We start from the raw sequence: 27,461 nt of genomic DNA on the forward strand, positions 1-27,461 counted from the left end.
TAATAATCCAAATCCATGCTGATCTTTTCTTGACAACATAAACGATTTGGATTTGAACAATAATAATCTCGTAACTTCCCATTTTCATGCCATGTATTTTGATCAAATTTCAGCCATTAATAGATTTGCACTTGAATATGGACGCGATGCCAAATTAATCGGAAACTGGATTTGAATTTGGACATCTCGACACTTGACAGCTGAGACTGTTGAAACTGCTGAAATCTAACGTAAGACAGTATTGTGCATTGAAGCGTTAAGACGGAGTAACTGAGAGATTGTCAATGAAACAGATCCATTCGATGCATCTAAGACCTCACAATCACTCATATTTGTTTTTATGAGAAGTTTCAGGCCATAATTCGACATGCCTTATTAGGAAGTTCCTATTTCACCGGAACCAGAACAAGGATATCTTTGTACACGTCATTGATCACGTGATCAGGAAAAGCCTGTATACAACATTCCATTCCATCTGTATTAATTGCAAAATTTCACAGGATTTGCGCGGTCTTGTGTTACGTAATATTATTTTTAAGCATAATAATATGCGAAGACGGAAGCAGCCCCCGCACTACGCTGAGAGGATAGATGTGTTTGAGTTGGTAGCCTCAGAATGTGTTAAACTTTTGGGCACACTTTCAGTCTCTGTCGCCGTTCTGAAGTATATCGCCAGCGCGAATCCAGTTCAGTTTACAAATTCCATCACACTAACCGTCATTGGATTCGACTAGCGATATATGATCTGAATTTTGATATAACATTGTTCCGTTCAAGTTATTATCACTTATATGTGCCACAAAGTAACATGATTGTGCATTAAGATCCTAGTCTATAGCCTAGTCTTCAGTGAATTATTTGCGTGAAAACATACATGAAGACTTGAAAATGGGAGATTTCGATCCGTGTGAGTGTGTGTGCAGTCATCAATGGGCTATGAGACGTCTTCTATCGATTTTGAGGTCATCACAGCAATATTGTACGGACAACGAATGCTTTGGGGAGTTACCAGATCCAAATATTACCCCTCCAAACCAGAACTGGAATACGTTCATGCTTTTCATTGGCTGGATGTTCGTAGCACTTCTGTTATTCATGGTCAGGCCAGCAAGCTTGCGAAATCAAGGAGATCAAAAACCAAGACCTGGTCACGGCAGAGGTCCGCCTCCACCTGATGTACCACCAATTCAGTAGAGTATCTGCGTTGCAAAGCTCGTGTTGTTGGATTTCGTTGTTGTATATATGATACTGTAATATAGTACTGCGCTCCTCCTGTATGCATGTAATATATTTCGACAGAAGTGGCATCTATTTCCTTTTCGTTTCTCGTGTCCAAGATTATATTTGTACACAAAGGAATGCTGATTTTCTGACGCTTCACCGCTGCCGACTACAATTGCTGATTGAACTTGCTCTTTAGTAGTCATCCTTATGATACTATGTTCAAATAAAAGAATACACATTGTGTGAACTTGATTGCCTTTGTGGAAAACAAGTGTCATGTCTTATTCACTGCACATATCGTTTTCTTTTTTTGTGATATTTGTTCGCTGCACATTGTGATCGGTAATTACAAAATTACTACGTCCCCACCCCTCCTGAAGCTCTTCCTAATAATTTGTTTGTATTAGAACGTTATATTCTTATGTATCGCTTCTTTCGATCGATTAAAGGCTATTTAAGTGCCTACTTACTATACCTAAGCTAGGTATAAGTAAATATAACGCCACAGAAGTATTTATATGCATTATTATTCAATGTGATGCCTAGGATTTTCTTTTAGGGCTTGTTGAATTTCCTGGATTGATGTTAAAAGACCATTGCCTGTCAATGCACCATCATTCTCTGAGGTCTTCATTTAACAACATGATATTTACACTTGCTTCGTTAGTTGTGAGCTCAAAACACTAATACTGAATTGTAAAATCATTAGTGCAATGATCATTTCTGACATCAGTATATAATATATTATTCTCAAAGTCTCGGAAACCCCACTGTTCTATTCAGCCCAATTGGTTTCCTCTTCTGATCATGGAATTATGTCGGTAGGGTAAGGTTTGAAGAGATGATATTGAACAAGTCCATGAATAGCCAGTAGAATACATTGATACCAGTGGGCCTATTTTCCATATCTTTGGTTATATGGCAGTCTGTACATTGATTTTTCTCTTGTGAGCAAGTGAACAAATTGTTGTTGAATCTGAACTTGCTTTCAAGTTTTCATTTGTAGCAACTCGCGTTGGTATGCCGGATGGCAGTACTTTCATTCTTTAGAGTTCCGGTTTTAATGCTATTGTGCAATATCTGCTTGTATAATACGCAGCTTGTTACTTGGACATTCGTGTATGACTGGTGATAATAAACGATATAACCTATTTATATCTGCAGATGTATTTAGTATTTGTTCACCACGCCAGGGAGTTATTGCAGATCATATAGTAGCCGACTTCGGGATGTACTTCATTGAACTTTGTGAACAGATGTGGTGTTACTTACCGCAATTTGCGGGTATCGTCTTAGTGATGTTCGCAGTTTACAAAGGCACAGTCCGACCATCGGCCAACAGTCGCCGTAAAAATATCGCTTGTGAAAGTCCAAACTGTGTTAGATGCAGCGCTTATAGAATGTGGTCAAGAGACGCGTTGATGGAGAGATGGCGGCGATATCGCGCGGATCCTAACAATGCTGCGCCCGATAAAGAGATGACGCGTTTGGTGTCAACAATACAAAATGCAGGAACTTCTTATTCATCGGATTTTCAACCGACGTTTGAGTTGGTCGATCTCGTCTCCAAACCAATTCATGACCCGTCATCGTTCGTTGGCGATGTCGAAGTGCTTGAATCGAGTTACAATGACATATTGCATGACTGCAATCATGCTCTAAGTCATTCTTCTAATTGGTTGGTGAACACTACGCCTACGGGTGAATGGCGAGCGTTTTATTTTATCAACCAAGGCCGCAGGGTAAGTAGGCTACAACTAAAATAGGCCTACGAACGACCGGTTTAACGCAATCGATTGTTCCTACAAATGAACTCAACTCTAACAGTCGTGCGGGGGATGCCTGTTGCGTCCTTGTTGTCAATGTAGGCTTAATTCGTAGGGAGAAAGGCGGATTTTGTTCGTCAAACAAATTTCAAATATGAATGGATCTCAGACATTTTGTTTGAGTTGGAACTAATGTCCGGTTTAAATTGCAATCAAGCCGACTCGTCGTCCGTCTTTTAACATTCCGCTATTAGAAAACGATGCATATTGAATATCGGGTCACTACTTTTACAGTATTTAATGACTGGACGGTCGTCCTGTACTGTTTTAATATTCAAAACACCTGTGACACAAGTAGGCTATATCCAGTGGCCGGATTCCTCCGGTTCTATGGAACCGTCTCGCAAAATTATATGAGGATTTGTCCTCTTTTTTTACTTTTTTAAAGTGTCCTCGGAGGACGCCCAAATGTCCTCTTTTTTGAGATTTTGTCTTATTTTTTGAAATTTTTGGTTAAATATATATAGAGAGAGAGACATGATATTCTTTTTCGCCTGCACCATCGAGATGCTTTGACGATGGAGTTGCGATACGGCCCCATGGGGTCATCTAGTTTGCGCCCCCGTTTTTTCTCCTCCATTATGCTATCCGTGATTGCTGAGCGCCTAGCAGGATAGCTGCGAATACCAATTTTCGAGTCTTTGGTATGACCCGGCCGGGGATCGATCCCACGACCTACCGCTCGAGAAGGCGGACGCACAACCGCTCGACTGAGATACAGTAACGCTTACTGAAGTAACCCTCCGGCGGGTATTTCGGGAGCTGAGCCCGCAAGTCAACCGACCGGTAATGTGAAAGAAAAACTTTATTTCGGGACTGGAGATGGAAAGTTGACCTTTTATTTTTTTATTTATTTTTTTAGTCAACCGACCACGAAGTGGGTAAAATTTACCATTTTCACATTTCCAAAATATGGTAACCCTACAGTGTCAGCCGTCACATAAAAGATATACTTTTGTATTTTTTTCGATCATACCGATTTCATTGCACTTCTTGACAATGTTGTGAGATGATCATGACTTCGGAAATGTGTTACTTCCAGTAACGTTCGTTAGGGACCTTAGGGTTACCATACGACCTTTTTTTACTCAACCAACCACAAAGTCGGATTTTACTCCAGTATTCTAAGTTTGCAAATTTCGAAAAAGTGTCCTCCTTTCCCGATTCCAAAATATGGTAACCCTACGTTCGTAGCTTTGTACTATGTTTCGTATGCTGCGACACGGCCAATCAAGGTTTCAAGAGTTCCTCAGTGGGAAATAGTATCAAAACTATAATTCTTGTTAGTCAAATAACTCTCAGTTCCGATAGCGTATAATTTCAGTACTTGAAAAAATCGTCTTCTACTACTCGACTCAAATCATTAAAACTATTACTCCATTCAGATTCGAGCCCTAATCCTTATGATGTTGAAATAATGAGACCGCACACAGTAGGTAGAGGCTCTGAATGTAAAGCGCCGATTCGGTGTGCGCCATGGAAACGAAATGTTCTGTATGAATAAGGGATGCCGCCGATTAACTGCGAATTACGATGTTCTGTTCATCAACACCTTGGGTCGTATAATGCCATCCCTCAGGTTAGGGCTTGGCAAAATCGAGTACCTGAGTGATTCGATTCTGAATCACGTAGTACGCTTCGAGTATCACTAATTATGACGTCATAACAGAATGTACTCTGTCAAAGTTCAAATATGTACCTTTTATGCCATCACAAAGAACATAATGTGTGTTACCCATCACATTAAATATACTTCGGTATTTTTTCGACCATACCGATTTCATTGCACTTCAAACTTGACAATGCTGTGGGATATAATTCTCGTTGGTAAATTAAGTTTCAGTAGCGAAGAGGAGCGTATATAATTTCAGTACTCGAAAAAATCGTCTTTACTACTCGACTCGAATCATTAAAATTAATACTCGATTCAGATTCGAGTACTCGGATCATTGTGCTCAGCCCTACTTCCCTTGTAACATTTCGTGTAGTTTCAGAATTGCGCAATGGGTGCATTAATTGCAGTCATCTTTAGTCGTAGCCTTGGATGATTGCTCAGACTATGGTAGTACCAAACTGTTTAGGGATATTGATACTTGCGTTTCAATTTTAACCTTATATTTCTCTACCCCTATTGTAGGTTAGATCAAATTTGGAAATCATTATACTTTGACTTGTATTATAGGCTATATACTTGCATAAAGTGACTAAATTGATGAACTTTCATATGGGTCAGTTACAGTCCTAGTTTTCATTTGCCATAAAAATGACGTAGCAATATTCGATTTCGGAAGAATTAAGCACGTAGGTGAAACATATTTCCTCGTGTGGGACATACCAAGCTGGGTGTGCTATATGTCTATCTCAGCTATCTATTGAAGTTCACTCTAGATGGTGATGAATTGATGATATTCGCAACAAACGACACTTTGAGTCAACTAGTTTAAGTCGAAAAATCGCACAACATCTAATGAAACAAAATAGTCAGATCCATCTACTTTGTGGTTTTGTGGTGCTTTGAAATAATGAAAATATCAATAAACTGACACTGATACTGAACCATCACTTACAATAGTGAAACGTTACAGATCGAAAAGAACATGAAATTATGCCCAGCCACTACCGGGATACTGGACAGGTTACAGAATATCATGAAGGATTGCATATTCGGCAATGCTTGTTTCTCTGTTGTTAATGCAGAGACCCACATAACCGAACATTACGGACCGTGCAATATACGCGTCAGGTGTCATCTGGGTAAGGAAATATCAGTTTGCTGTTGGTATCGTGATCAGCATCACGTCTCTGAATCGGTTTATGTTGACCATTGTTCCTACTTCCTGTCGTACACAGAGATGGGTAAATAGATCGTTATGAATCGGCAACAGGCTGATGGATGGCTCTACTCTGGTACAATGTCACAATGTACAGTTGGGCCTATCCAGTATGGTAGCAGTCGACCCTATAGGCATTAATACGCCATCTCATACCCATACGGCTAGGAAAACTGTAGCGAGTGCCGTAAACTTAGGCCATCAAGTTTGGAACTGGCACTGTGCTGGGCGTGTCTGACTCCCCGTATCCGTACTTTTGGATATCCTCGAAAAGCAATGTTTAAGCCCTGGCCTGGTCATTACAACGCGCTGCTCTGTGTCACATGTCAAGTAATGGCCTGTATCACCATCACGTGAAATGACATGCTATTTCACAGAACTATCGATGTCACATAATAGGCCTACTTCATGATATTCAAATGGTCTCCACTCTCCGTGGTCAGGCTCATAGTAGTATAGCAAATATCGCAATGGTCGAACGGAGTGCAAGACAAGCTGAGCCGGGGGTGCCAACATGCGGCATGATTTGTCAACGGAGTGCCACAATACATTTTAATTTCTTTCCAAAATCTGTCGTAAATTTATTGCTATGTTATCGCATTTAGCCTAGCTCAGGGGTTCTCAAAGGGTGGGCCACAGGAGCATTTGAGGTGGGCCATAAAGCTATTTAAAAATTTTTAGAATTAATGTAAGTTTAGTTATATTTGTTATGTTATTCGCTAAAAATATATTCATATTAGGCTACTTAAAGCTTTTCATCCGCAGACTCTGATGACACATATAGTGGAATGTATGGAGTCAGCATGTACATTGTACACGTTCCAAACGGCAGGGAGAAACGGTGGCTTTTTCCACTGGCTATGACAACATACGGCTAACAGCAACTAAAGTAATTTCGAGTACATAATAAGTGAAAGGTAATGCTGAAGTAACCAAGTATTCCGGCGGGGGCTGGGGCATATGTCGTATGCCGTTGAAAGGGGTGTGCAATAAACTCGGAACAAGGTGTAATTGATGTATAGATTTACTGTAGGGAGATGTGGTACCGATGGATCAAAAATTGGAAAATGATCGCTGGCCCCAAAATGTTCAGCCGAAAACATCAGATCTTTTGCTGGCTCTGCACTTTGATACAAGCTCTACCTATCGCGCACAAATACATGAATATCCGTCTTTTCAAAAAATATTTATGGACGTTCAAAATTTGATGCTCGAACGTATCATCGGTCCCCACCCGGTGGGTCCAATGGCACACGACCCGGGGACCTATAACACATATACCCTAAAAAACTCAAACGTGACAACTTTTCTTGCTCAGTATTGTATTCTAAGCTACAGCAAGCCAAAGAAGAATGTTTGGTCGCCACCGTCAAAAAATAGAATGAATATTAAGTCAAATGTTGTCATAAAATCACGTTTCGATTTAGGCTCGAACTTATAAATTTGAGGGTACATACATATTGCCCGAAAATCGACAGTGTGACTTCCAAATACCTGGTTACAGCGATAAAACATCATATGCAATTATTACATAAAGATTTTCTTTACGTAGGCATGTTTCACTTGTTTCATGATTAGTATGCTTGATTATTTTGCTTGACTTGGCTTTTGTATCATCGGTCCCCACCCTACGAATTTTATACATGAATGGAAAAAATTCCACCCAAGGAAGGCACTGAAAAAAATCATAGGTGCCATTATATAGCCTGATACAAGCCCTACACTTCACAATAAAAATGATTGCTGGTTTGTTCGTGTTGAAGGTTACAAAGAAAAATGTATATGTCGATTTAAATTTAGTTTACACCCCCAAAAACATCTGTGAGAGACCCCATAACTCGCGCACGTCGAATTTTTTTGTATGTGAGGAAAGATTTTGCCAGCATGCAACTGTAGACAAGTTCACGGTGTGTAATCATGGAATTATCATAGAGAATTTTTAAAGTATTTTCGGTCCCAGTGATCCATCGGTACCACATCTACCTTACTTAGGGAAATCGTGTTATTGTAAGATAAAAATAGCCAGAATTGCAAATTATTAGCAACTTCTGGTGGAGGTATACTGCACCACCGCAACGAATCGTAATGGAATGAGGATTTAGCGGAGTGCATTAAACTTTGGATTCGGTTTAAAATGTCCGCCCTGATGTCATTGTACATAATGTAAGAGTCACATGAATTGATTGTATCGTTGGATTGAATATTCTGACATCGCAGCTTCAGTTGGTTTGGTACAAGATGTGTTGTTATGCATGCATATTATAAAAACCTTTCTCTACTTCTCCGTAGTACCCCATTCACCAATGAATTGTTTGAATCTGACCCAGAATGATTATATTATTCCTCATAATAGTGGAACTAATAAAATCCCAATCACACAGTGGATGCGTGCATTTGCTCATTGTGTTTTGCGATGCGAACGGAGCAGCGGACGATCATAATATACACCGGAGTTTCACCCCATGATCTGCCAAAGGCCGTAACTGCTGCACCCAAACCCCCCATTGCGGGACCTTGAAGGGGGCCAAGATTATTTCGTCTGTCGTTTGTTGAAGGGTATTTAATTTATACGACTTGAAAATTTTCGTCGCGCTTCGCGCGGGGTCTGCATTTAAGTTTCATCTGTAAATTAAGGGCAAAATGCGCATATTTTAGAGGAATAGGCATATCGGCACCGTCGATTACCACGCATTTAACAGGATTAAGACTCCACGATAAGAGGTGGGCCACAATACATTTTCAAACCGGAAAATGGGCCGCAGCAAAGAAAGGGCTGAGAACCCCTGGAGCTAGTATTTTGCCTAAGCTTTCATTGTGCTAGCCGCGTTTACCATCGCTCGGCAATTGTAGATTTCAATTACTATGACATTTAAATTGATATCTTTATACTATTGCTTGGTTTCACAAATTATAGAACTGATCACAACTGAACAATATTGGGTCGTATGGGCCCATAAGTCGAATCTTATAAATGTGGAGTAAAACCTTTTTTCTGGTGTAAGGTCGGCTTACTTTCATCCTTAGACTTTCACCTCGTCAAATATGACTTTCGTGTCTGGACATTGAACACGGCTAGTAGTACGGCGTGTTCCAATTTAGGAATTGGCATGCTTGGACATTTGAGTTGAAAGCCCCGTGAGACTATAAGTATAGATCTAATCCATTTCTCGAGACTTTAGATCACGAGGTACGACTGGCATTTCTATGTAAGAGTACGAAGAGCAGGGCTGTAATGACTCGAGTCATGACTCGACTCGGGTCAGACTCGAGTCACGATTTTCTGATGACTCGACTTGACTCGAGTCATTTTCTCAAAATACAGAAATGACTCGACTCTAGTCACTCTGTGTATTGACTTGACTTGCACTCAAGTAATTGTGCATGAGCATGACGCGAACCAAGTCATATGACTCGAGGATCAGACGACAATAGACCGACATTTCATCGTAATTTCGAAGAATAGTGAAGTAACCACACTCATCGGAATTCGTCTATTGGTAGTGGAACTTGAAAAAGTCACCAGAAATTGCCAAAAGTGAAGAAAATTAGTATATTATAAATGCGAACCAATCGATATCACCCAATAGAGTTATAAAAAGGAGATTTAACAAGACTTTAACTGGAAACTGAGCAGTCAACACAATGACTTGGACTCGGACTCGACCCTCTGCTCGCTGACTTGGACTCGTACTTGACTGGGTGGTGAATTGAAAATGACTCGACTTGACTCGAGTCAAAACTATAAAAGTGAAATTGACTTGGGACTTGGTTACAGCCATGTCGAAGGGCTGCGAAACATTTATTATGTGCTAAGAAGTGTACGAGTAGGCCTATGTAGCAAATGCAGAGTTGACCCGACCTGAATGCTGATATATTGCAACCTGATTTTGAGTCCGAACAAATATTACCAATTTTATATCTTTGTTTAGTCGAATGCAGCATTGCCTATTATTTCAATGCTTGCAGGACTTGAAATTCCAAAAGAATGCCATTTATACGTCGATGGGATCAAATGTTCATGGACACGCGGGAAGTGCACGTTATTTGACGACTCCTACTTGCATTCAGTGACACATGGAGGGTCGATGGAAAATAGTTGTCCCAGATCGATCCTTCTAGTTGATTTTTGGAGTCCAGAAATAACAAATTTCGAAATTCCCGCTCTCAGATATTTGCTACGCAGCGATCATCCCTTGACCCATTGATTAATTGATGGTATTTCAATGTTTTTGGAAAAGATTGACATGGCGGATCATGATCATGAGTCATGACCATTGGTCACTAAGGCCGAATCCTTTCGCCTTTTTATTGCCGCGATTTGTCGTTATGTAGATTGGAGAGCGCAGAATTTACATGTTTTGGAAAGAATTTAGTAGTCTTGATTTATGTTCGTCACAATGTGCCTGTTTCGTTAAATCAAAATCTACTTGATTAGATAAGACTTAGTGATGAGGGTTGGTCCAAATCTCGAGTTCATGCAGAATTTGAGAAAATTTGTTGTCCTAATGTGCAATCTGAAATCGCCTGATCAATGCAGTTGGATACGAATACAGGCATAAAAGGGATTACCGCGAAGTCATGAATCCGTTGCTATTTCCTTGAAATACGACTTTTCGAGCCATTTGCTTGTAAATCGAAATTGAGCCAAAATCTCCATATATTTATTTTTCAAATACAAATCCATGCTCATTGTTCATCGTGCTCAGTGTTCACCTCCGGAACCAGAGGATAGACGGAGAAGGATCAAACTGATCGCCTTGTAAATAGACGGTAATGTTACAGAGAGAGAGAGAGAGAGAGAGTCTTCATTTTTATACAATCGCAATGCATATCAAACAGACAACATTGATAATGATAGAGAAGAAGAACGCATACACTTTACACAGTGCTTCTTTACATTTTCTGCGATCATACCCCATTGAGCTTTCAATAAAATTTCTGGTACTACCTGCCCATTTTCAACACAATTTCTGATACGGCCAATTCAGCACTACACCCTTTACGCATATGATAAACAATCGTCAGATACACAAGACTCAATGCGATCTCTTTATCTGGCATATACCCCGGCGTATGTACTGCCTGATGTCACATTTCACAGTCCTTTCTATGTTGATCTTTTTTTCGGCGGTCCTTTTTAGACTCCAGCTCTTTACTTTTTATCCTTTCCGCGACTTCATTTGGTCTTTTTTCACTACGCTATCTCCCCGCAACCCACAAACCAACACACTCTTTCCTAATATTTATATTACGACACGGTATTATACAATTCACGGGATACCATTCACGGTGTTGCATTAGCACTGGAATTTCACATGTCTGCTTGTCTAGGTGTGTCCGGTGGCGGGATTTATAGCCGGTGCCGAAATAATGGTTCCTTCACCAGCAGCAGTATAACTAACGACCGCAAAAAACGAAAATCACAAATAAAACTATAATTCCTTATAATAATGCGAATCACTGAATTGCCAATGAGCTAAAGACTGTTGGAAATAAAATCGTAATTTCGGAATTTGAAGTGGGAGGGATTCGACTTGGAAAATCCACTCCTTGGCTACGCCACTGCTGTTAGTAGTGATGACTCTGAGCTATGGCTGCACGAACATCACCCAACAGAATGCCAGTATCCTGATTCACGCCAAACGACGACACGTGCTTTCTAGGTGTTAGGTAACTAATTTTTAGATGTCCTAACAGTATTAGCGAACTATAACTCAAAAATTTCAATTCAAAATCAATTCAATTTAATTCCAACAATTTCATCATTTCAATGCACCATAAGTCTTCGGTACAATGAAACATAGGAAGGTGTCGAAACGACTTGGAGTAGTCTTCGAAATCAGACTACCACCTGGCCTAGACGATGTAATTAATAAGGATGCATGCACACTGAATGAAAAGTAAAATAAGATACCTAGATCGATATAGTTTGTAGTAGTGTTGGGATGAATCGAGTCATGACTTAACTCGAGTCACCCTTTTCGTATGACTTGACTTGACTCGATCGAGTCACTTTGCAAAAATGACTTGACTTGACTCGACGTATCCGAAATGTGGATTGACTCATCGTGACTCGGGGCAAAATTTTCGAGTCAATATCAAGTGATCGGTGTCGAAAAAAATCAATGTTGCGCATGAGGTGGTAGGGACTTGATCCCAACACTGGTTTGTAGGCCTACAAGTCTGATCAGCTGGTCAAGAACAGGACCTGGCTGTAAAATAACAATTATTAATTTAAATAATCGAGTATCAAATGTAAAAAATCTGAAGTAATGCATGGGCTAATCAAATTTTCGTCAGATCAAAACACCGATAAGATTGCGATAAAATATGCTATTAGAAGGGGTGTCGAGTTCAAATATATTCATAGAATTCAGGGATAGCTAGAAGTTCTAGATATCCCTGATAGAATTTCATCATTTCAAAAATCACAAGACTGCGATACAACGAAAGACGGGAAGGAGCCGAAACGACTTGGAGTAGTCTTAGAGATCAGACACCCACCTGGGCCTACAGGCGACGTAAAGAAGAGGCATGCACACTGAATTAAAGTAAAAGAAGATAATATATAATGATGAATCGGCAAAATCAGGTGGTATGTGACGGAAGGCGAGGTCGATATGTCACGTCGTGGTCGGTAAATTTTGAGGACTGACTAGTATTTTTCAGAAGAAATTGCTGGTATTTCGACTTGAATGTGGACATGGACATGCTCGACCACTGTCGGATAGCCGGCGAGATACCGTTCCAAGAAATGAATGAGGCGGGTGTCGGTAGACAAGGTCGATATGTCAAATCCTCGTCCGCCGTGATCATGAAGGCTGACTAGTTGGCCTTTTCATTCAGTAGAATCTGATTCTATTTCGAATTGAATGTGAACTTGTTAGATAGGCTTACCATATACGTCCTCTTTTAAGAGGATCTGTCCTTTTTTTTTGACTTTTTTGAAAGTGTCCTCGGAGGACGCCCTTTTGTCCTCTTTTTTGAGATTTTGTCCTCTTTTTTGAAAATTTAGGTCAGATTCAGAGCAAATTGCGAGTGATATGCCGCAAATTAGCACAGAAGTGAAGCTCGATCTGGCGGGTATTTCGGAGTTAAAAACGGTGATTTTAGCTCTGAGCGAAAAGATGACCTTTTTTTTTATAGTTATAACCACCTGGCAACGTGGAGAGAAAAACGGTATTTTGAGATCTGAGCGGGAAAGATGACCGTTTTTTTTTAGTCAACCGATCACAAAGTGGGAAAAATTCACCAGTTTTTGAGAATTCTTCTCCGGTTTTGCAAGTCTGAAATTTCTGATAAAGTGTCCTCTTTTTAGATTTCCAAAATATGGTAAGCCTATTGTTAGAGGACCCACGAGATGCTGTTTCGTTTGACATAACCATAATTATATATATCATTGACATAACCAACTTGTTGGTAGATTTCTATAATACATAATAGGGGGTCGGTTTTTGACCCACAGGTGCCCTTTAGCATGTCCAAACCATAATTATTCTCAGCTCTAAAAACTAACATGATAGACGCACACAAGGAAGCGAATGAAACGGGCCGGAAAAGCTGCAAAGAAAGAATTTACAGCCGAACAATCAAGATCAAACACTCAATGACATGACCTCCTATCCGTTCATTACATCGCACTGTGTCCTGTGTATTGCATTGTACATTGTGGTGTCTGGAGTAGATGTGAATATAAAAGTCTACCAATAATACCAGTGGGATTCAGCTCAGCGGGAACTGCAGACCCTACACAGAGGTGGTCAGTAACGAAGTAATTCTACTTTTCGGAAGTACTCAAGTAGTCTTCCTATACTTCTGGTACTTACTCAAGTAGATCTGATTTTCTCTACTTCTATTTCTACTTGGTAATATTTTGTGATCTACTTTCTTAATTTTTGCTATTTTCAGTTTGTCAAGTAGAAGTAGTTTAATTACATTACACCTGTTTTAGCAGATCGCCTTTGGAGCTTTATAGACAAAAGATATGAAATATATTTTCCGCTTTTTAGAAGTAGTATTTGTTTTTTACTTTCAATTCCGAGTATCATACTTTTTGTTCTAATTACTTTCAGTTCTTTTGTTTACAGAACATACACGTGGAAGCATAAAAGCAAGTATAGTAATGCCTCTATTTTCCGAAAATACAGCTACACTAAACGGCAACTTCCTCCCCTTCAATCTCAACGGCATCTTCCTGCAAACAAAATTTAGTTAAAATCTGATCGTTCACATCGAATTAATTAGCACTATTCGACTTACCTGGTTGTGAAGATCGACTACCGGTAGCGGCCCCACTTCAATCTCAACGCATATGTCCATGTCCATCGCATATATCAATCATTCTCTCTATCCGTCAATAGCTCAGTGGTCAATACATGTACCGAGTAGACCAACACCGACAGACGGCATTGCTGCGTCACAATACAAAGTACAAACGCCGATTTCACCAGGTGCCGAGTTAAAGGTGCCGAGTTCACCAAGTGCCGAGTTTACTGGTAACCCTTTGACCACCTCTGAACAATCATTTTTTATGTGTTATGCGTACGCAGTACGTGTACCCTAAACTAGTAAAGGGGAGCACTGTCAATACATAGAACCATATGCACAAAAATACAGTAAAATAACGATATAATAAAAATATTTTGATAACTACAAAAAATCATGAGAATCATCTGTCAAATTTCACTCCGGATATTGACCAATATTTGGTCGCCACCGGTAATGAGGTCAGGAGGTTACACTTCTGAAATCCCTGGAAACGAAAGTGGCTTCATAGCAACAACTTAAATCTTGCTTCGTGTGTGGAGATCCCGGGCCAACGTGGCGCAAAATTCATCTTTTGCTATGGATCCGAGGGCGACGGGGGACATGGAGATAGCCTCAAAACGCGCCAATGAAAAATCTGATCTGCAAAATCTGAACCATCGGTTCGCTGCATACATCCAGGCCGTTCGGTCAGCGCACGACATCGAAGTAATTGATGATCAGTACCGTAGTATCGGCGGAACAATCTCCTTTTGAAATTATATAACATATTTCAGGCACAGAGAAAAGTTTTGCTATCGTCCAGTGAAACCGAGGAACGGTCATTTCAGACTCTGAAATCACAGTATGAGCAGCAGATTAGTGAACTACAAGCAAAGATAGATGATATTTCCAGAGAAAAACAAGAGCTCGAACTCAATCGAAGTGCATATGATACCACTCTTTCGGAATACGAATCTAGGTATGTGAAGATCGTGAATCAATATTGGGTGATCCAGTGTTGCTAGTGCATGAAACGATGAAAGTAGTCATTGATTAATGTTAGTGTTACAAGCTATACGGTATATAGCCTAGGTACACCTACCATAGTAATTTTACCAGTAGGCTACCAATCAAGTGCCAAGTTTGTCAACACTCCTATGTTATGTAGTTGTTGTAGTCTTGCACTTATCCTAATTTGACTGTTAGAAATTTGTTGTTCTGCTCTCACCCTAAGTTGCTATGTCAGTTGATACGATAATATTATATGATTGATTGGTGAATGTGATATTTTCACTATAAATCATATTCAAAATAATTCTTATTGTATCTTATTGCTGGTTGCTAAAGTATGGGATCTGCATCAATTTGCAATGTGAACTTGCACATGAGTTGACTCACAATGTATAGGAGATAGCTGTAACATATCTGAAACTTATCAACAATGCAATATTTGATTGATTGGTTGATTGATTTATTGATTATATCAATCTGATTATACCGAAGCATTTACTTAGCGGTATATTTATATTTCTGCAGAGTCGTGGCGTTAAATCAATGTATATTCGAGAAGCAAAACGACTTCCAGCGTCTGCACAGCGCCTTGGCAGCGAAAGATGTTGAAATTCAGGAAGCCAAATCGGATGCGATTCAACCTCGTCTCGCTCTGGACGGAGCAAGAATGGAAATTGAAGACCTTAAAAAGAGACTGCAAGAGTCTGACCGAAGGTATTAGTTTGTTGAAGTATTTTCAAACCCAATTTGCATCTTAATGTGGTGTTCTTAGATTGCAACTTGAAATTGCATCGAAGGGAGAGTTGGAACAAATTTTATCTGATCTGCAAGGAAAAATGCAGAGAGAGATTGCTATTTACCAAGAAGTAGGTTGATTATATCATTTTATGTAATATTGTAACCTTTAATGTTTGATTTCAAACAAGTATATGGCTGTGAAGTATCATTAAAAATGATTTGCATTCGGTATACACTTCGATGACTTCGGTTTCATTGTCTTCCTTTATGCAAGATTAGTAACATCATTTTTTAAATAAAGGAACTGACCGGGGTGCGACATAAATTGGAGAAATCCCACGAGTTGACGTTGCAGCTGGAAGAGAAAGTAAGAAATGCAAATCACAGTGATTCCAGCTTGGTAGAGTTGATGAAGAAAGTGAGAGAAGCCAGTGAAGCAGAGCTGAGACGCTTTATGGACGAAACTGAAGCGAAGTATAACTTGAATGTGAGTAATAGGTAGCCTATATGTTATAGGCTGGATAAAATATTCTATTTAGAAATTGGCTCTATTGTACAAATATATGAGAAAATTTTGGAAACTTCCTTTTTGTAATTGATTTCATTCCGTTCCAAAGTGACATTGTGACAGGATCGCTCCTGTTCGAATGCTTATTACCTTGCTTGTGGTAAAGATTGATTTCATATTTCAATGTTGCTCATTTAACTCTTAAGAACATAGTTGAAATTAAGCATAAGTCTCTAATTGACTGGGATATTAAGTTTGCCTCTAAAAACTGCAATCTTCCATATTACTTTCCAAAATTAATTTTTTCGTGCAAATATAATGTTTGCCATGACATTTTCATTTAGTCCAGAAACTACAGAAATACTAAAGCCTGATATTTTCAATTCACACTCGATTGGTCAGTAATTTGGTTTGAGCCGCTGTAGGAGTGCCCTATTTCCTTTGGTAAATTCAGCAATCTATATATATATATATGTGAAATACAAGCATTTTTGATTAGATTCAAGAAGTCAAAATGCGTATGGATGCCGACGTCAAACATCTGACTGCCCTAGCTGAAGAGAATGCTCAACTAAAAAGTCAACTGGACGCACAATTGTCAGACATAAGATCATATGAATCCAAAGTAAGCTAAATCCTAGTAAACTGCAGAGTTGTCCGTGTCAAACCTTGCCGCGTAACAGTTGGCAATGTTGGAAGAACAAAGGCAAGCTGCTGAGAAAGCATCGGCAAGTGAAAAGACAATGTGTCAAGCCACTGTGAGGAACCTTGAAGTCAAACTCCAGGTACATGCCTTATTTATATTTTAAAATAACTTTGTAGTTTGGTAAGAACACGAAACACTTTCTAGAGGTCAAGCATATAATTTGAATGGTAGGCCTATAAATTAATTAATCATATGTTTAGGTTCCTGTATGGGCATTGAGTGATGCTGGATTTCAAATACACCGTTGGGCGCTGGTAATCCTTGATTCTGAATGAAATCTTGATTTTACTCAGCTCTCCATTCTAACAGATGTTATAATAAATTGACATTTCATTAACAAGCCGAGAATCAAGTGGTTGTTATTGGCACTTGCAGGCCCTACTACTCAGCTACTCTGCCAGACAACTGTCAATCGATATAAAAATTGAAGCTACCAAAAGGATAACGGGACAAAAGCTCTCTAAACCGTACTGTAGTGTCTGGAGACTATCGATGTATAAATTGCCTTTGTCGACTTTGATTTGTTTATATTGACTTCAGGAAACGCAAGACCTACTGCTTGTAAAAATTCAAGAGCTCGGCGCCGCTCAAGAGGCTAACATCCCTCTGCGTGCTGAGATAAATGCTCTGAAAGTTTTAATTGAGGAGGAAGAAAAGAGGTGGGTGCACTTCAAAGTGTTGTGCTTATTAACCCAACTACCAAAATTCCCATCCTGATTTCGTCGCCGAAAACAGCCATACCATCTATGATGCCATGCCACATGCAGTGAATTGTTTAGCTTATTACATGCATTTTTTTACCGCATAACAAATATCCATTGAAATATCTATGTCCAAAAATAGTCAGTGCTGTTCAGTCGGGTGGCATGAAAGTACATTGAGAGATACTTTCTCTTATTTGCGTGTAAATACACAATAAGAAAATGTTAAGAGCAATAACATAAAAAAACACAGTCGTGTAGTCTTTCGCACAGGATATAGTATGATCAATGCCACCTTTAAAAGGTCAGTTTGTTTGATCACACTAGCACACATTTCAGGACACTGTATGTGTTTATGAACTGCACCATGATATCAAAGAACAATAATAAAGAAAATATATCCATGATAAAAACTAACAAAAGCAGATGAACAGCATGTACAAAGTTACTAACAGATTTCGTAGTTGTCATGATAACAGCATCAGAGAGACAGACAGTGTATACAATATATACAATCTTCACTGAAACAGCAACAATTAAGCTTGTGTGTAGATGTTAAAACAGCTGCCTGATTAACTGTCAAAATAACGATACACTATAAATCTTGAAAATTTTGTGATTGACCAAGATCTCTGCAGACATTGTTATTTCTGTGATCGATAAAAAATTAATAACAAGTGCATGCGTGAGCGTGAGTGTCTCTACTTAAGATCTTTTGTATTCCGCGCTCAGATTGAATCTTGAAACATTGGCGCCGGGCAGCCCATTCGCTTCCGCGATGGGAAATCGCCAACAGCTCACGACTTCAACAGCATTTCTGGAGAGTCTCGGGCTGGACTCACGCAAGCAGGCGGAAAACGCGCGGCTCGGCTTATCGTCAAATTCCAATCAAACTAGCGGAACGGGCTATAATTACACAGGCTCTTTTCTGCAAGCCGCAGGACATCAGCAAACTCGCCCCGGCTCCGAGCCCAACAAGTCGAGCTCTTTCGACAGGCACGGTTACTCAAAGTTCTCCGCTACCAACCTACCATCGAATTATTCAGATGCGGGTGCAGGTTACGATGACCGTAAAGTGAGTTGTATTCTGTATGATAAGTTATCTGTATTATCACTCTTTTGTTCCTATATTATATATAAGATTTTATTTCTGTTTTCATACAAAACACTCTATGACTGTATGATGTTTGAACTGAACAACCACGTATTCTGGTTCTGGTTGAGATGAAGATCGTCATATCTACGGTACCAGTCAAGATGCATATTTGCATTGGTTGAAAACTCTAATCCTGTGCCGCTGTTTCATAACCTGCTATACTATGAGATGATTTGTTATTTATTGCAGGTGAGAACAGCAGTGCCCACGAACCGGTCCGCCTATAGTCCGAGGTACGATTTTCAAAATAACCAATCCAGCGGGGAATCGCAGTATCCTGTCGGCATCGACAATGCAGATAAACCGCAATCCGATCAGTGCGGCCCGGAGACAATACCCCGCCGTCCGCTCAGCGCTGCTAGAACGAGATTTATTCCTCCCTCAGGAAGTGAGTGCAGTTCGTTTCTTTCTTTTAAAACTGCAACGGCGTTATCAACGATTACTTCTTAAATACGCAATTACAATAACGAGTAGCACTTGGTTATGATTACACGGAAAATTAATCCGAATTACATACAATTGCAATGCTTACTTGATCTTGACCCTTGAACATATATTCGAAGACTATAATAACAATAGAGATAAGACTGTGTTATGTGGGTACAAATCTTTTGAAAAATGTGACATCATTTGCTTATTACATCATACAGGTACAGAACTTTGAAATTGAATAATATATTCATACGGAAATAAACCAAAATATTTCCAGCTGACACTCATCAACCACTTGTCGCCTGAGCCTGACGAGTGTCAGCCGAAAATAATCGGGTTTATCTCAATATGAATGTTTTATTCAATTGTCTACTATTCTCAATGCAGAACTTTGATGCCGACGATTTTCAGCCTCAACTCATTTTTGCTGTAGCTACAACCCATGCTAACATGATATATGCGGCTGATTGAAAGAATTTCCAAATTATGAGTAGGGAATGACGAATTAACAATTTGTGCCCACTTCATGTAGGACAGCAGGAGAATAAGACATGAAATTTTCTTAAACAAATGTAAAACTAACAAGTTGGGTACCGTACTCCTTTTACAAAGCAATCGATTATATGCCAACTTATCGATTACGATGAAAGTGATATTGTATTCGATTATGATTACAAATCACCAGGGTTGTAACCAAGTCACAAGGCTCCGAGTCACAAGTCAATCTCACTTTTATAGTTTTGACTCGAGTCAAGTCGAGTCATTTCAATTCGCCACCGAGTCAAGTCCGAGTCCAAGTCAGCGAGCAGAGGGTTGAGTCCGAGTCATGGAATTATGACTCGAGTCCGAGTCCAAGTCATTGTGTAGACTGCTCAGTTTTCAGTTAAAGTCTTGGTAAACCCACTTTTTATAACTCTGTTTGATGATATCGAATGTTTCGCATTTATAATGTACAAATTTTCCTCACTTTTAGCAGTTTCTGGTCGCATATTCAAGTACCAGTACCAACAGACTAGATCCCAATAGTGTGTGGGCTTCGGAATTACAATGAAATGCCGGTCTTATGGCGGTCTGAGTCTCGAGTCAATGACTTGGTTCGAGTCATGCGCAATGACTCGAGTCCAAGTCGAGTCAATACACAGACTGACTCGAGTCGAGTCATTTCCGTATTTTGAAAAAGTGACTCGAGTCATCACAAAATCGTGACTCGAGTCGGACTCGAGTCGAGTCATGACTCGAGTCATTACAACCCTGCAAATCACGGATTGCCCCATTTCTGTTTATGTTGCAGGTCAAGGCAAGGATTACTTTAATGTGATGTTCAACGACCTGCGCAAGGATACCTTATATTCTAAAGTTACGGAAGATGGTGCCGGTCACGCGACTGCACAAGTATCGTCGTCGGTTGACCAGGATTACATCAATTCGACGTCAAGGTGAATTGCTATTTTCATGCTTTGAAACGTTTAAAAATAGTGATGCTTCGTCTCTTCATCACTGCATATCAGGATTCGATTATTTCACTGTCACTGTCATTATGATTGATTTTCGTGATGATTTCTTCATTCTGTCACAGTCAATCAATTTGAAATAGCAAAATATTCAATTTCGATCACATCAAAAAGTAATTGGTAATATACCTAGTCCACTTACAAAGCCGAGATATAGAACAATGTTGAACTTTACCATAAATTGGTAGTACTGGAGTAATTTAATCGGTTTTTGGGCTTGGTGTAAAACGTCATGGTAACAACATCCTTCAGTAATGGTCAATAGCCACTTTGTAACCGTTGACTATTTGTACGAAGCCTTCGTAAATGGGCATTGACTTGATATGAAATGACTAGGAATCTTGCTTTTGAATGAAACTTCATTCAGTAACAGCAATTTGGAGTCACTGTAATAACATAAATATTATAATAAACAATTATTAATACTTCAAGCGATAATCCGTGAACCCGTTGTACTAGTGTTTTCATATGTTCAAGATAAACAATGAACAATGTGATACAATGATCAGATAGGAAGCTATCCAGATTGTTAGCCATGCCATGAAGATTATCTTCAGCGCTGTTATTTTGCAGTCTTCTCTCCAGTGCATATGTGCCGTGCCTGTCACTTTTTCCAAAGCAAGTAATAAATAGTCCCATTCCGTGTTGCAGTCAAATATGGCTATCTGTTAGTTGATATTAAGTTATCAAGTAATTTTTAAACATGAGTGGAATTATACCTTTATAATATGATTGAAATCAGTTTTCAGTTCTGGGATCTTGATTTTTTATTCGTGGCAGCTCTGTTTCATCAGAGCTGTTGACCATGGAATCGGGTTATTGAAGTATTGACACATCCTTTTTGTACAGCAGCATGGCGAGTAAATCTGGAGATCATGTTAGAGCTTGGTATACCGGAACATCAACCAGGTTATTTTCATGATACGGCTAAACTGGCGGTGTGTTTATGTGAAGCCCGGGAATTAAAACATTTCCATTAATTCCTTTTTTGATTCAAACTAATTCTATCCTTTCTATGTCTTGCTTTAGGCAACTTTTTGATTTTGTCTATGATAATTTTGCCCCATCTGTTCCTTCACAGATCATTTCTCTTATATCCTTGGTTTGATTTGCATGACTTGGCTTGTTCTTAATTAAGGTAGTCTCTCCTATAATCTCCACTCTATTCTTTTGTTGATAGTAAAGTCTTTGTGTATCCAGCAACCAGAATTGGGCATCCGGCGTGATTATATTAATATTATTAAATGCATTTATTATAACGTTACAATAAATGTTTTGCGTAATCAGCATTATTTATTATGATATTAACAGTGACTATTGCACTTGTGGTATAATCCTATAACAGCAATTAGATAGATGTTAAATCTCAGTATCTCAATTATGATTGATATTAATCGGTACAGTGTTGCAGTTTATTGCTATATAGATATTAATTCAAATGTGTAGAGGTGCAGTGTGACCAATAGACATTCAAAGGAAAAATTATTTTTCATCCAACTGTTTTTGGAACCATTCCAGTAAGATTAATTGTATCTTTGTTATGTTAAAATTCAAGCCACTATTGTCTGGTTTTCATTGCTACGTAGGCCTATAGCCTATGCTTATGAAATAAAATAACTACATGTTCCTCAAGTACCGCAATCTTTGTGTAGTGTTGTCTCAATAGTAAGTCCTTACTAAACTTTCCAAGTACCGAAGCAAGTCAATTTTTATTAACATTTTCAATATACTCGGCGATTGGAGATGTTGATATTGTTAATGACAAGTACTGATAATGTACCAACAACGGGCCGTCTTAATTTTAGTGCTACCGGAAACTTGAAAGTTCTCCAGATAGCAGATGATGGCTCATCTGTCACCATCACCAATTCTTCATCGACCCAGGAGGAAAACCTCGGAGGCTTCATGTTGCAGCAAAACGTCGGTGGTCACGTTGTCGCTGTCTTCAGATTCCCTCCGAGAGCGTCGCTACGGGCAGCCTCGTCGACAACCGTAAGCTCGCTGTTAGCATGGGGCAAAATTTACTGCTCTTTTGTCATCCTTGATTGTTCTACAATCTGTACGGCAGTTTGGGTAGTTTTGTCCTAAACAGTTTACAAAGCAGTTATTAAGTCGAAATTTCATAGCCTTTGATACTTTCTTAATAATGAAGGGCAAATTTACTAAAAAGATAATATGTATTATTTTCAGAGGTGGTTAGTAACGAAGTGGTGCACTCAAGTAGGTTTCGAATATTTGCACTACTTACTCCAGTGGTTATGTTTTTAGACTACTTTCAATTCTAATTTAATTCGAATTACAACCTTTTTTGGGCAAAAGTACTTACTTTTACACTTTTTATCTAGAAAAGTACAAAGTACTTCTGTTTTGAGTGTCCATCGGTTTGATGAGTGAGATTGGCTTAAGAACACCATGAAATAGCCTTTGTTATATGGTAACTGAATATATCTGTGAAGGTGGTACCTATTTATAGTATCATTGGTGATTTTTGACCAATCACGAAGATACATTTTGCAATTTTGAAAGTAGCCTCCTCCAATTAACTGCTAAAGGTATACGAACTTCGAGTATGCTTCATACATTTCATTTTCTCATTCCACTTGCAGTAGTTTTGATATGTCCTGGGAATTGCTAGTTGCATTTGTATTTGGGTAGAAATTTACGGTGACTCTTTTGCTGTAGTAGCAATGATGGCTACTGTGATAAACTCTGGTTATATTGAGTAATGCTTGAAAAATACTATGCCATAATTGTGTCCGTATCTTTTCTCTTGTACATGTTTAAGAGTTTAATTCACTAATGTGTTCCTTAATTCTCTTGGATAACCTTGAAGCAGAAATGTTCATTGCAACCAAAGATTGAGCCTTCATCTCGTAGTTCAGCATCAGATTGTGTATCTACCAGGATATTGTGCTTGTCATTCTGAGATTATTGTCAAACTATAGTGATAATGGCTCACCGACATGTTCTGCTTCTCAGTAAACAGGAACTTAATTACGATCTCTCATCGGCAGGTGTGGAGCGCAAAAGCTGTAAATGGAGTGCACAACCCGCCTTATCATTACATATGGTCGAAATTAGATAAGTGGGGCACCGGACCAGAATGTACCACAATATTATGTCAAGCGAATGGCCAGGCGGTGGCTTGGATGACATCTGCACCGGTATGTTTTGTTTGTTACAAATTTGCCCCGAGGTTGATCAATTTTCGTTTCAGAGGGTTGTGAAGAAATCAAAAATGAAATATGCGCCTAATGTGAAGCAACAAACCGAGGAAACCAGGAAGTTGTTGGAAGACCTTCGAGTCAAGGTATTGCACTTTGATGTGCGACTTGTGACCCTATTTATAAAAGGTCTAGTTTTATTCACAAGCGTAGAAGCCCGTTTGCCAAGTTGCTTCATAAATGTAATTCAACTGTTGCAAAGCTTGATTTTCACCATGTTCGGTAGAATCAAATGAACGATGACGACTCTATCGTGGAAGATGACGTCTCGGAGAATAGCTGGAAACCAGACGCTGTGGTACTTCCAGATTCGTATACTAAGAAACCAGTGCTATATTCTAACGACGGCAACAGCCCGAATACCCTGCCAAGTATTAACAAGTGAGTGAATTACTTTTCTGGGAATCGCATTTACATATCACACAGAAACCTGAAAGTTCTTTTGAACAGCCGGTCATTCAAATGCGCTTGACACTAAGTGCAACTGTGAATATGTTGTTCAGGATTGGCATTTCAGCAAGACAACAACTATGAAATCGCATCATAACCAGAGGTGGTCAAAGTATTCATCATTGATACTCAAATAGAAGTAGCAGTAGAAATTTCCAATTAAGTAACAAATTAACTATTTTCTGCCTAGTTTTGTCTAAAAAACTGGAAACTGTTAAGTAGAAGTGGCAGTATTGTAAAATCATAACCACTTGAGTAAGTAGTGCAAGTAGACAAAACCTAATTGAGTAGGCCTACTCTGAAAAAGTAAAAGTATTTTGTTACAGACCTCCTCTGAATAACCGATTTGAATTTTGCAAGCATCAAGTGTCACAAATGTCACTTATCTCTTTCACATTCTATGGCCAGCTCTGCACCATTTGTGATAATGTCATTTTTCACCGCCTTTTCCAAGCGTTTGACAGGCTGGATTTCGTCGGATAACTGCAAATATCTGACTTCAATTCACAGGTCAAAACACATGAAGACCTCCGTCACTTCGGGACTTCTCCCATCGCGAACGGGAGCGTCTCCTTTACACCTCCACCAATCGAGAACCACGGCCACCCATCAAGTGAGTGAAAATGGTGAAACAGAACATCCCTACTCCCCGCCATACGCCCCACAGCACGAAGACAACGGTAGAGTCGAACTGTCCGCCGATAGGCCGGTAGCTCGTGTAAATGGCCGCAGAATCGTGAAGTCAGCTCCGGAAAAATATGGAATTGACAATGAACGTAAAGTCACGCCTGGGCAGAGTGTGCGCATGCACCTTCCCGGGACCTTCTGGTCACCGGGCGAGCAGCACGCGAAGGGCATGCAGTGGATAAACGCCCAGCACAATGCCAACTTCATACCTCCCATGCCCAAAGCGTTTCCGTGTGTGAAACCGATATATCGCAATGGCTCCCATACACGATAAATCACTTAGGGCCGGTTCACTCGCGTCACATCCAACGACGTAACTCTGCCTAACGTCTTATTTTATAATTCCTTGCTTTTGCTAGCAACTGCTGAGTCAACTGTACAGTCTGAATTTTTGAGAAAGGCCGGAACGATAGCGTCGGTATGAATGCAACAAGTGCATGTTATGTTCTGCTCAAAAATTTTGCTACCCATGTTAATTTATACATTTAATTGCCGGACGATATTGTAGATCGGCATGGAATCATCTCAATCAATTTAGATTCTTCAATGTAGATCGAAATCTGCCTGCTCTGTAATACTGATCATGAAAGTTCTACCTACTAACTGATGTTTGCTATCATTGCTGATTCCGATACAAACATTTTCTTCTGCTCTTCTCATCTCAATCTACTTAACCGTAGTTGATAATGACATCTGTAGCGTGATATATTAATCTCCATTCAAGCTAAATTCTTCACATATATATCTCGAATATGATCTTCATCTCTGATTTCCAGTAGCATGTGATTGACATTTAGCATTATTCATTTATGCCCATATTCCAGACTAGTGGCAGATTTACCCATATATATATATATATATGTATATCTTGCAAATCTAATCTCTCATCAGACACAAGTGCCCAACTGCCCATAGACACAATAGCTTGAGATTGAACTGTGGAATAGTCTGATATCTGGAGACGGAATCATTTTTGAACCGACAGAGTTACCTGGAAAATTAATCCATTTTATGTTGTTCTCATTTTTCTCAATGTTGTGTCATTAAAAAATTCCTGCCACAAGATTCTGTAGATAAGCATCCAACAATTTTTGGGCAATTAGGCATTCATTTTCGGAAACTCCTGCGCATCTCTTTGATTATTATCCCAATGCTGATATCTTCATATCATGTTAGGATTTGCGACCAATTGTGATGAGAAACAGAGACCTTGTCAAGCTCACCACACAGAAGACTGCCAGATCAAAGTACGGTTTTGACTACATGGCGTATCCTCCGAAAGTAACTAATTATGATGGCACAGTCCGATAAATTTTGGAAGGTTTCATATTATTTCAAGTACTCGTTTGGAAGGCTTTCTCTTTAGCTTTCTCAACTGAAGCATGCAAATATTTTACTTCAATTTTAGTGACAGATTGCCTGTAATTTTTTACCATATGAAATCGAGCACTTCAGAGGTAAATTTAGTATTATCTATCACATGAAAACCTGTTTATCCTAGTTATTCACTATTTACATATACATTTCTGCTTATGTTGTGCCATGACACTGCACGTTCTAGAATTATTCTGTACTAGAAACAGTTCTTTATCATCCCGTAGAGCATAATATTTCTACTCATCAGTATTAAGGATGCTCAAACAATGTTTGTGCTCCTCAAGTAGTTGACAATAATCTTGTAGTGGAATAACCCAATTTTGTGATTGTTCCTTCTTGTGTTTATTATGATCATGCGATATTTGAATCAATAAAGTGTGACCATATATTGAATTATGTTCCAATTGTAGCTCAATCCATTTTCGTATGTATGCTTTATGAATATTGAAGTTATTTCTGCAACATGAAATTACTGTGATGGCGTCGTGCACTAAATGTTTAATAAATTACTGGACCTTTTCCAGTTGCACTACTGTAGGGTATATATTTATGGTTATCACTTTGAATTGATCTTGTATATATATTTCTAATAAATGATGATGAAATTCTGTCCCTTCGAAGTCATGGACCGAGCTGAATTGTCGCAATATTTACCCAGGGACAGAAAAATACATCTATACAGCTTGTCCTAATTTAGGACCCCATATAATGGTTGGGATACTTGCCACGAGAGTACAGAGAACAGATCGTCCAATTGAGAGGAAGATGTTTAAAGCAGTAATGTAGGCTTACCATATTTTGGAATACTAAAAAGAGGACACTTTTTCATAAA

At 39.2% G+C, this 27,461-nt stretch overlaps 2 protein-coding genes and 1 long non-coding RNA gene across 8 annotated transcripts; 2 read left to right on the plus strand and 1 right to left on the minus strand.

Moving 5' to 3' along the window:
• Positions 1-512: 512 nt before the first annotated feature.
• Positions 513-10,577, plus strand: LOC145433730 (aspartate beta-hydroxylase domain-containing protein 2-like). Its single transcript, XM_080310926.1, has 3 exons — positions 513-2,966; positions 5,636-5,804; positions 9,848-10,577. The coding sequence occupies exons 1-3, from the start codon at positions 2,346-2,348 to the stop codon at positions 10,084-10,086; spliced, it is 1,029 nt and encodes a 342-aa protein (XP_080167052.1). The 5' UTR covers positions 513-2,345; the 3' UTR covers positions 10,087-10,577.
• A 2,537-nt stretch (positions 10,578-13,114) lies between these two features.
• Positions 13,115-14,288, minus strand: LOC145433732 (uncharacterized). The gene is made up of 2 exons (XR_013913180.1): positions 14,141-14,288; positions 13,115-14,075 (listed from the first exon to the last, which is right to left on the minus strand). It is a non-coding gene; the product is annotated as an uncharacterized LOC145433732 (long non-coding RNA).
• A 351-nt stretch (positions 14,289-14,639) lies between these two features.
• Positions 14,640-27,239, plus strand: LOC145433733 (uncharacterized). 6 transcript variants are annotated; one of them, XM_080310933.1, is made up of 19 exons: positions 14,640-14,854; positions 14,923-15,107; positions 15,665-15,853; positions 15,912-16,005; positions 16,179-16,364; positions 16,885-17,010; positions 17,069-17,170; positions 17,632-17,750; positions 18,525-18,867; positions 19,138-19,336; positions 20,672-20,816; positions 21,741-21,800; positions 22,697-22,883; positions 23,906-24,055; positions 24,109-24,201; positions 24,342-24,496; positions 25,076-25,178; positions 25,612-25,670; positions 26,429-26,570. In XM_080310933.1, exons 1-18 carry the CDS (start codon positions 14,726-14,728, stop codon positions 25,645-25,647), a joined length of 2,601 nt encoding a protein of 866 aa, XP_080167059.1. In that variant the 5' UTR covers positions 14,640-14,725; the 3' UTR covers positions 25,648-25,670; positions 26,429-26,570. The 6 variants fall into 6 exon arrangements, with proteins under 6 accessions (XP_080167059.1, XP_080167058.1, XP_080167060.1 ...); XM_080310932.1 differs by lacking the exon at positions 25,612-25,670 and having other exon boundaries at positions 26,429-27,239; XM_080310934.1 differs by lacking the exon at positions 26,429-26,570 and having other exon boundaries at positions 25,612-25,834.
• Positions 27,240-27,461: the final 222 nt, after the last annotated feature.

The sequence above is a fragment of the Botryllus schlosseri genome, chromosome 2 (genome assembly GCF_051294905.1).
Source record: "Botryllus schlosseri isolate E-star chromosome 2, Bs_hap1, whole genome shotgun sequence".
NCBI lineage: Eukaryota > Metazoa > Chordata > Ascidiacea > Stolidobranchia > Styelidae > Botryllus > Botryllus schlosseri.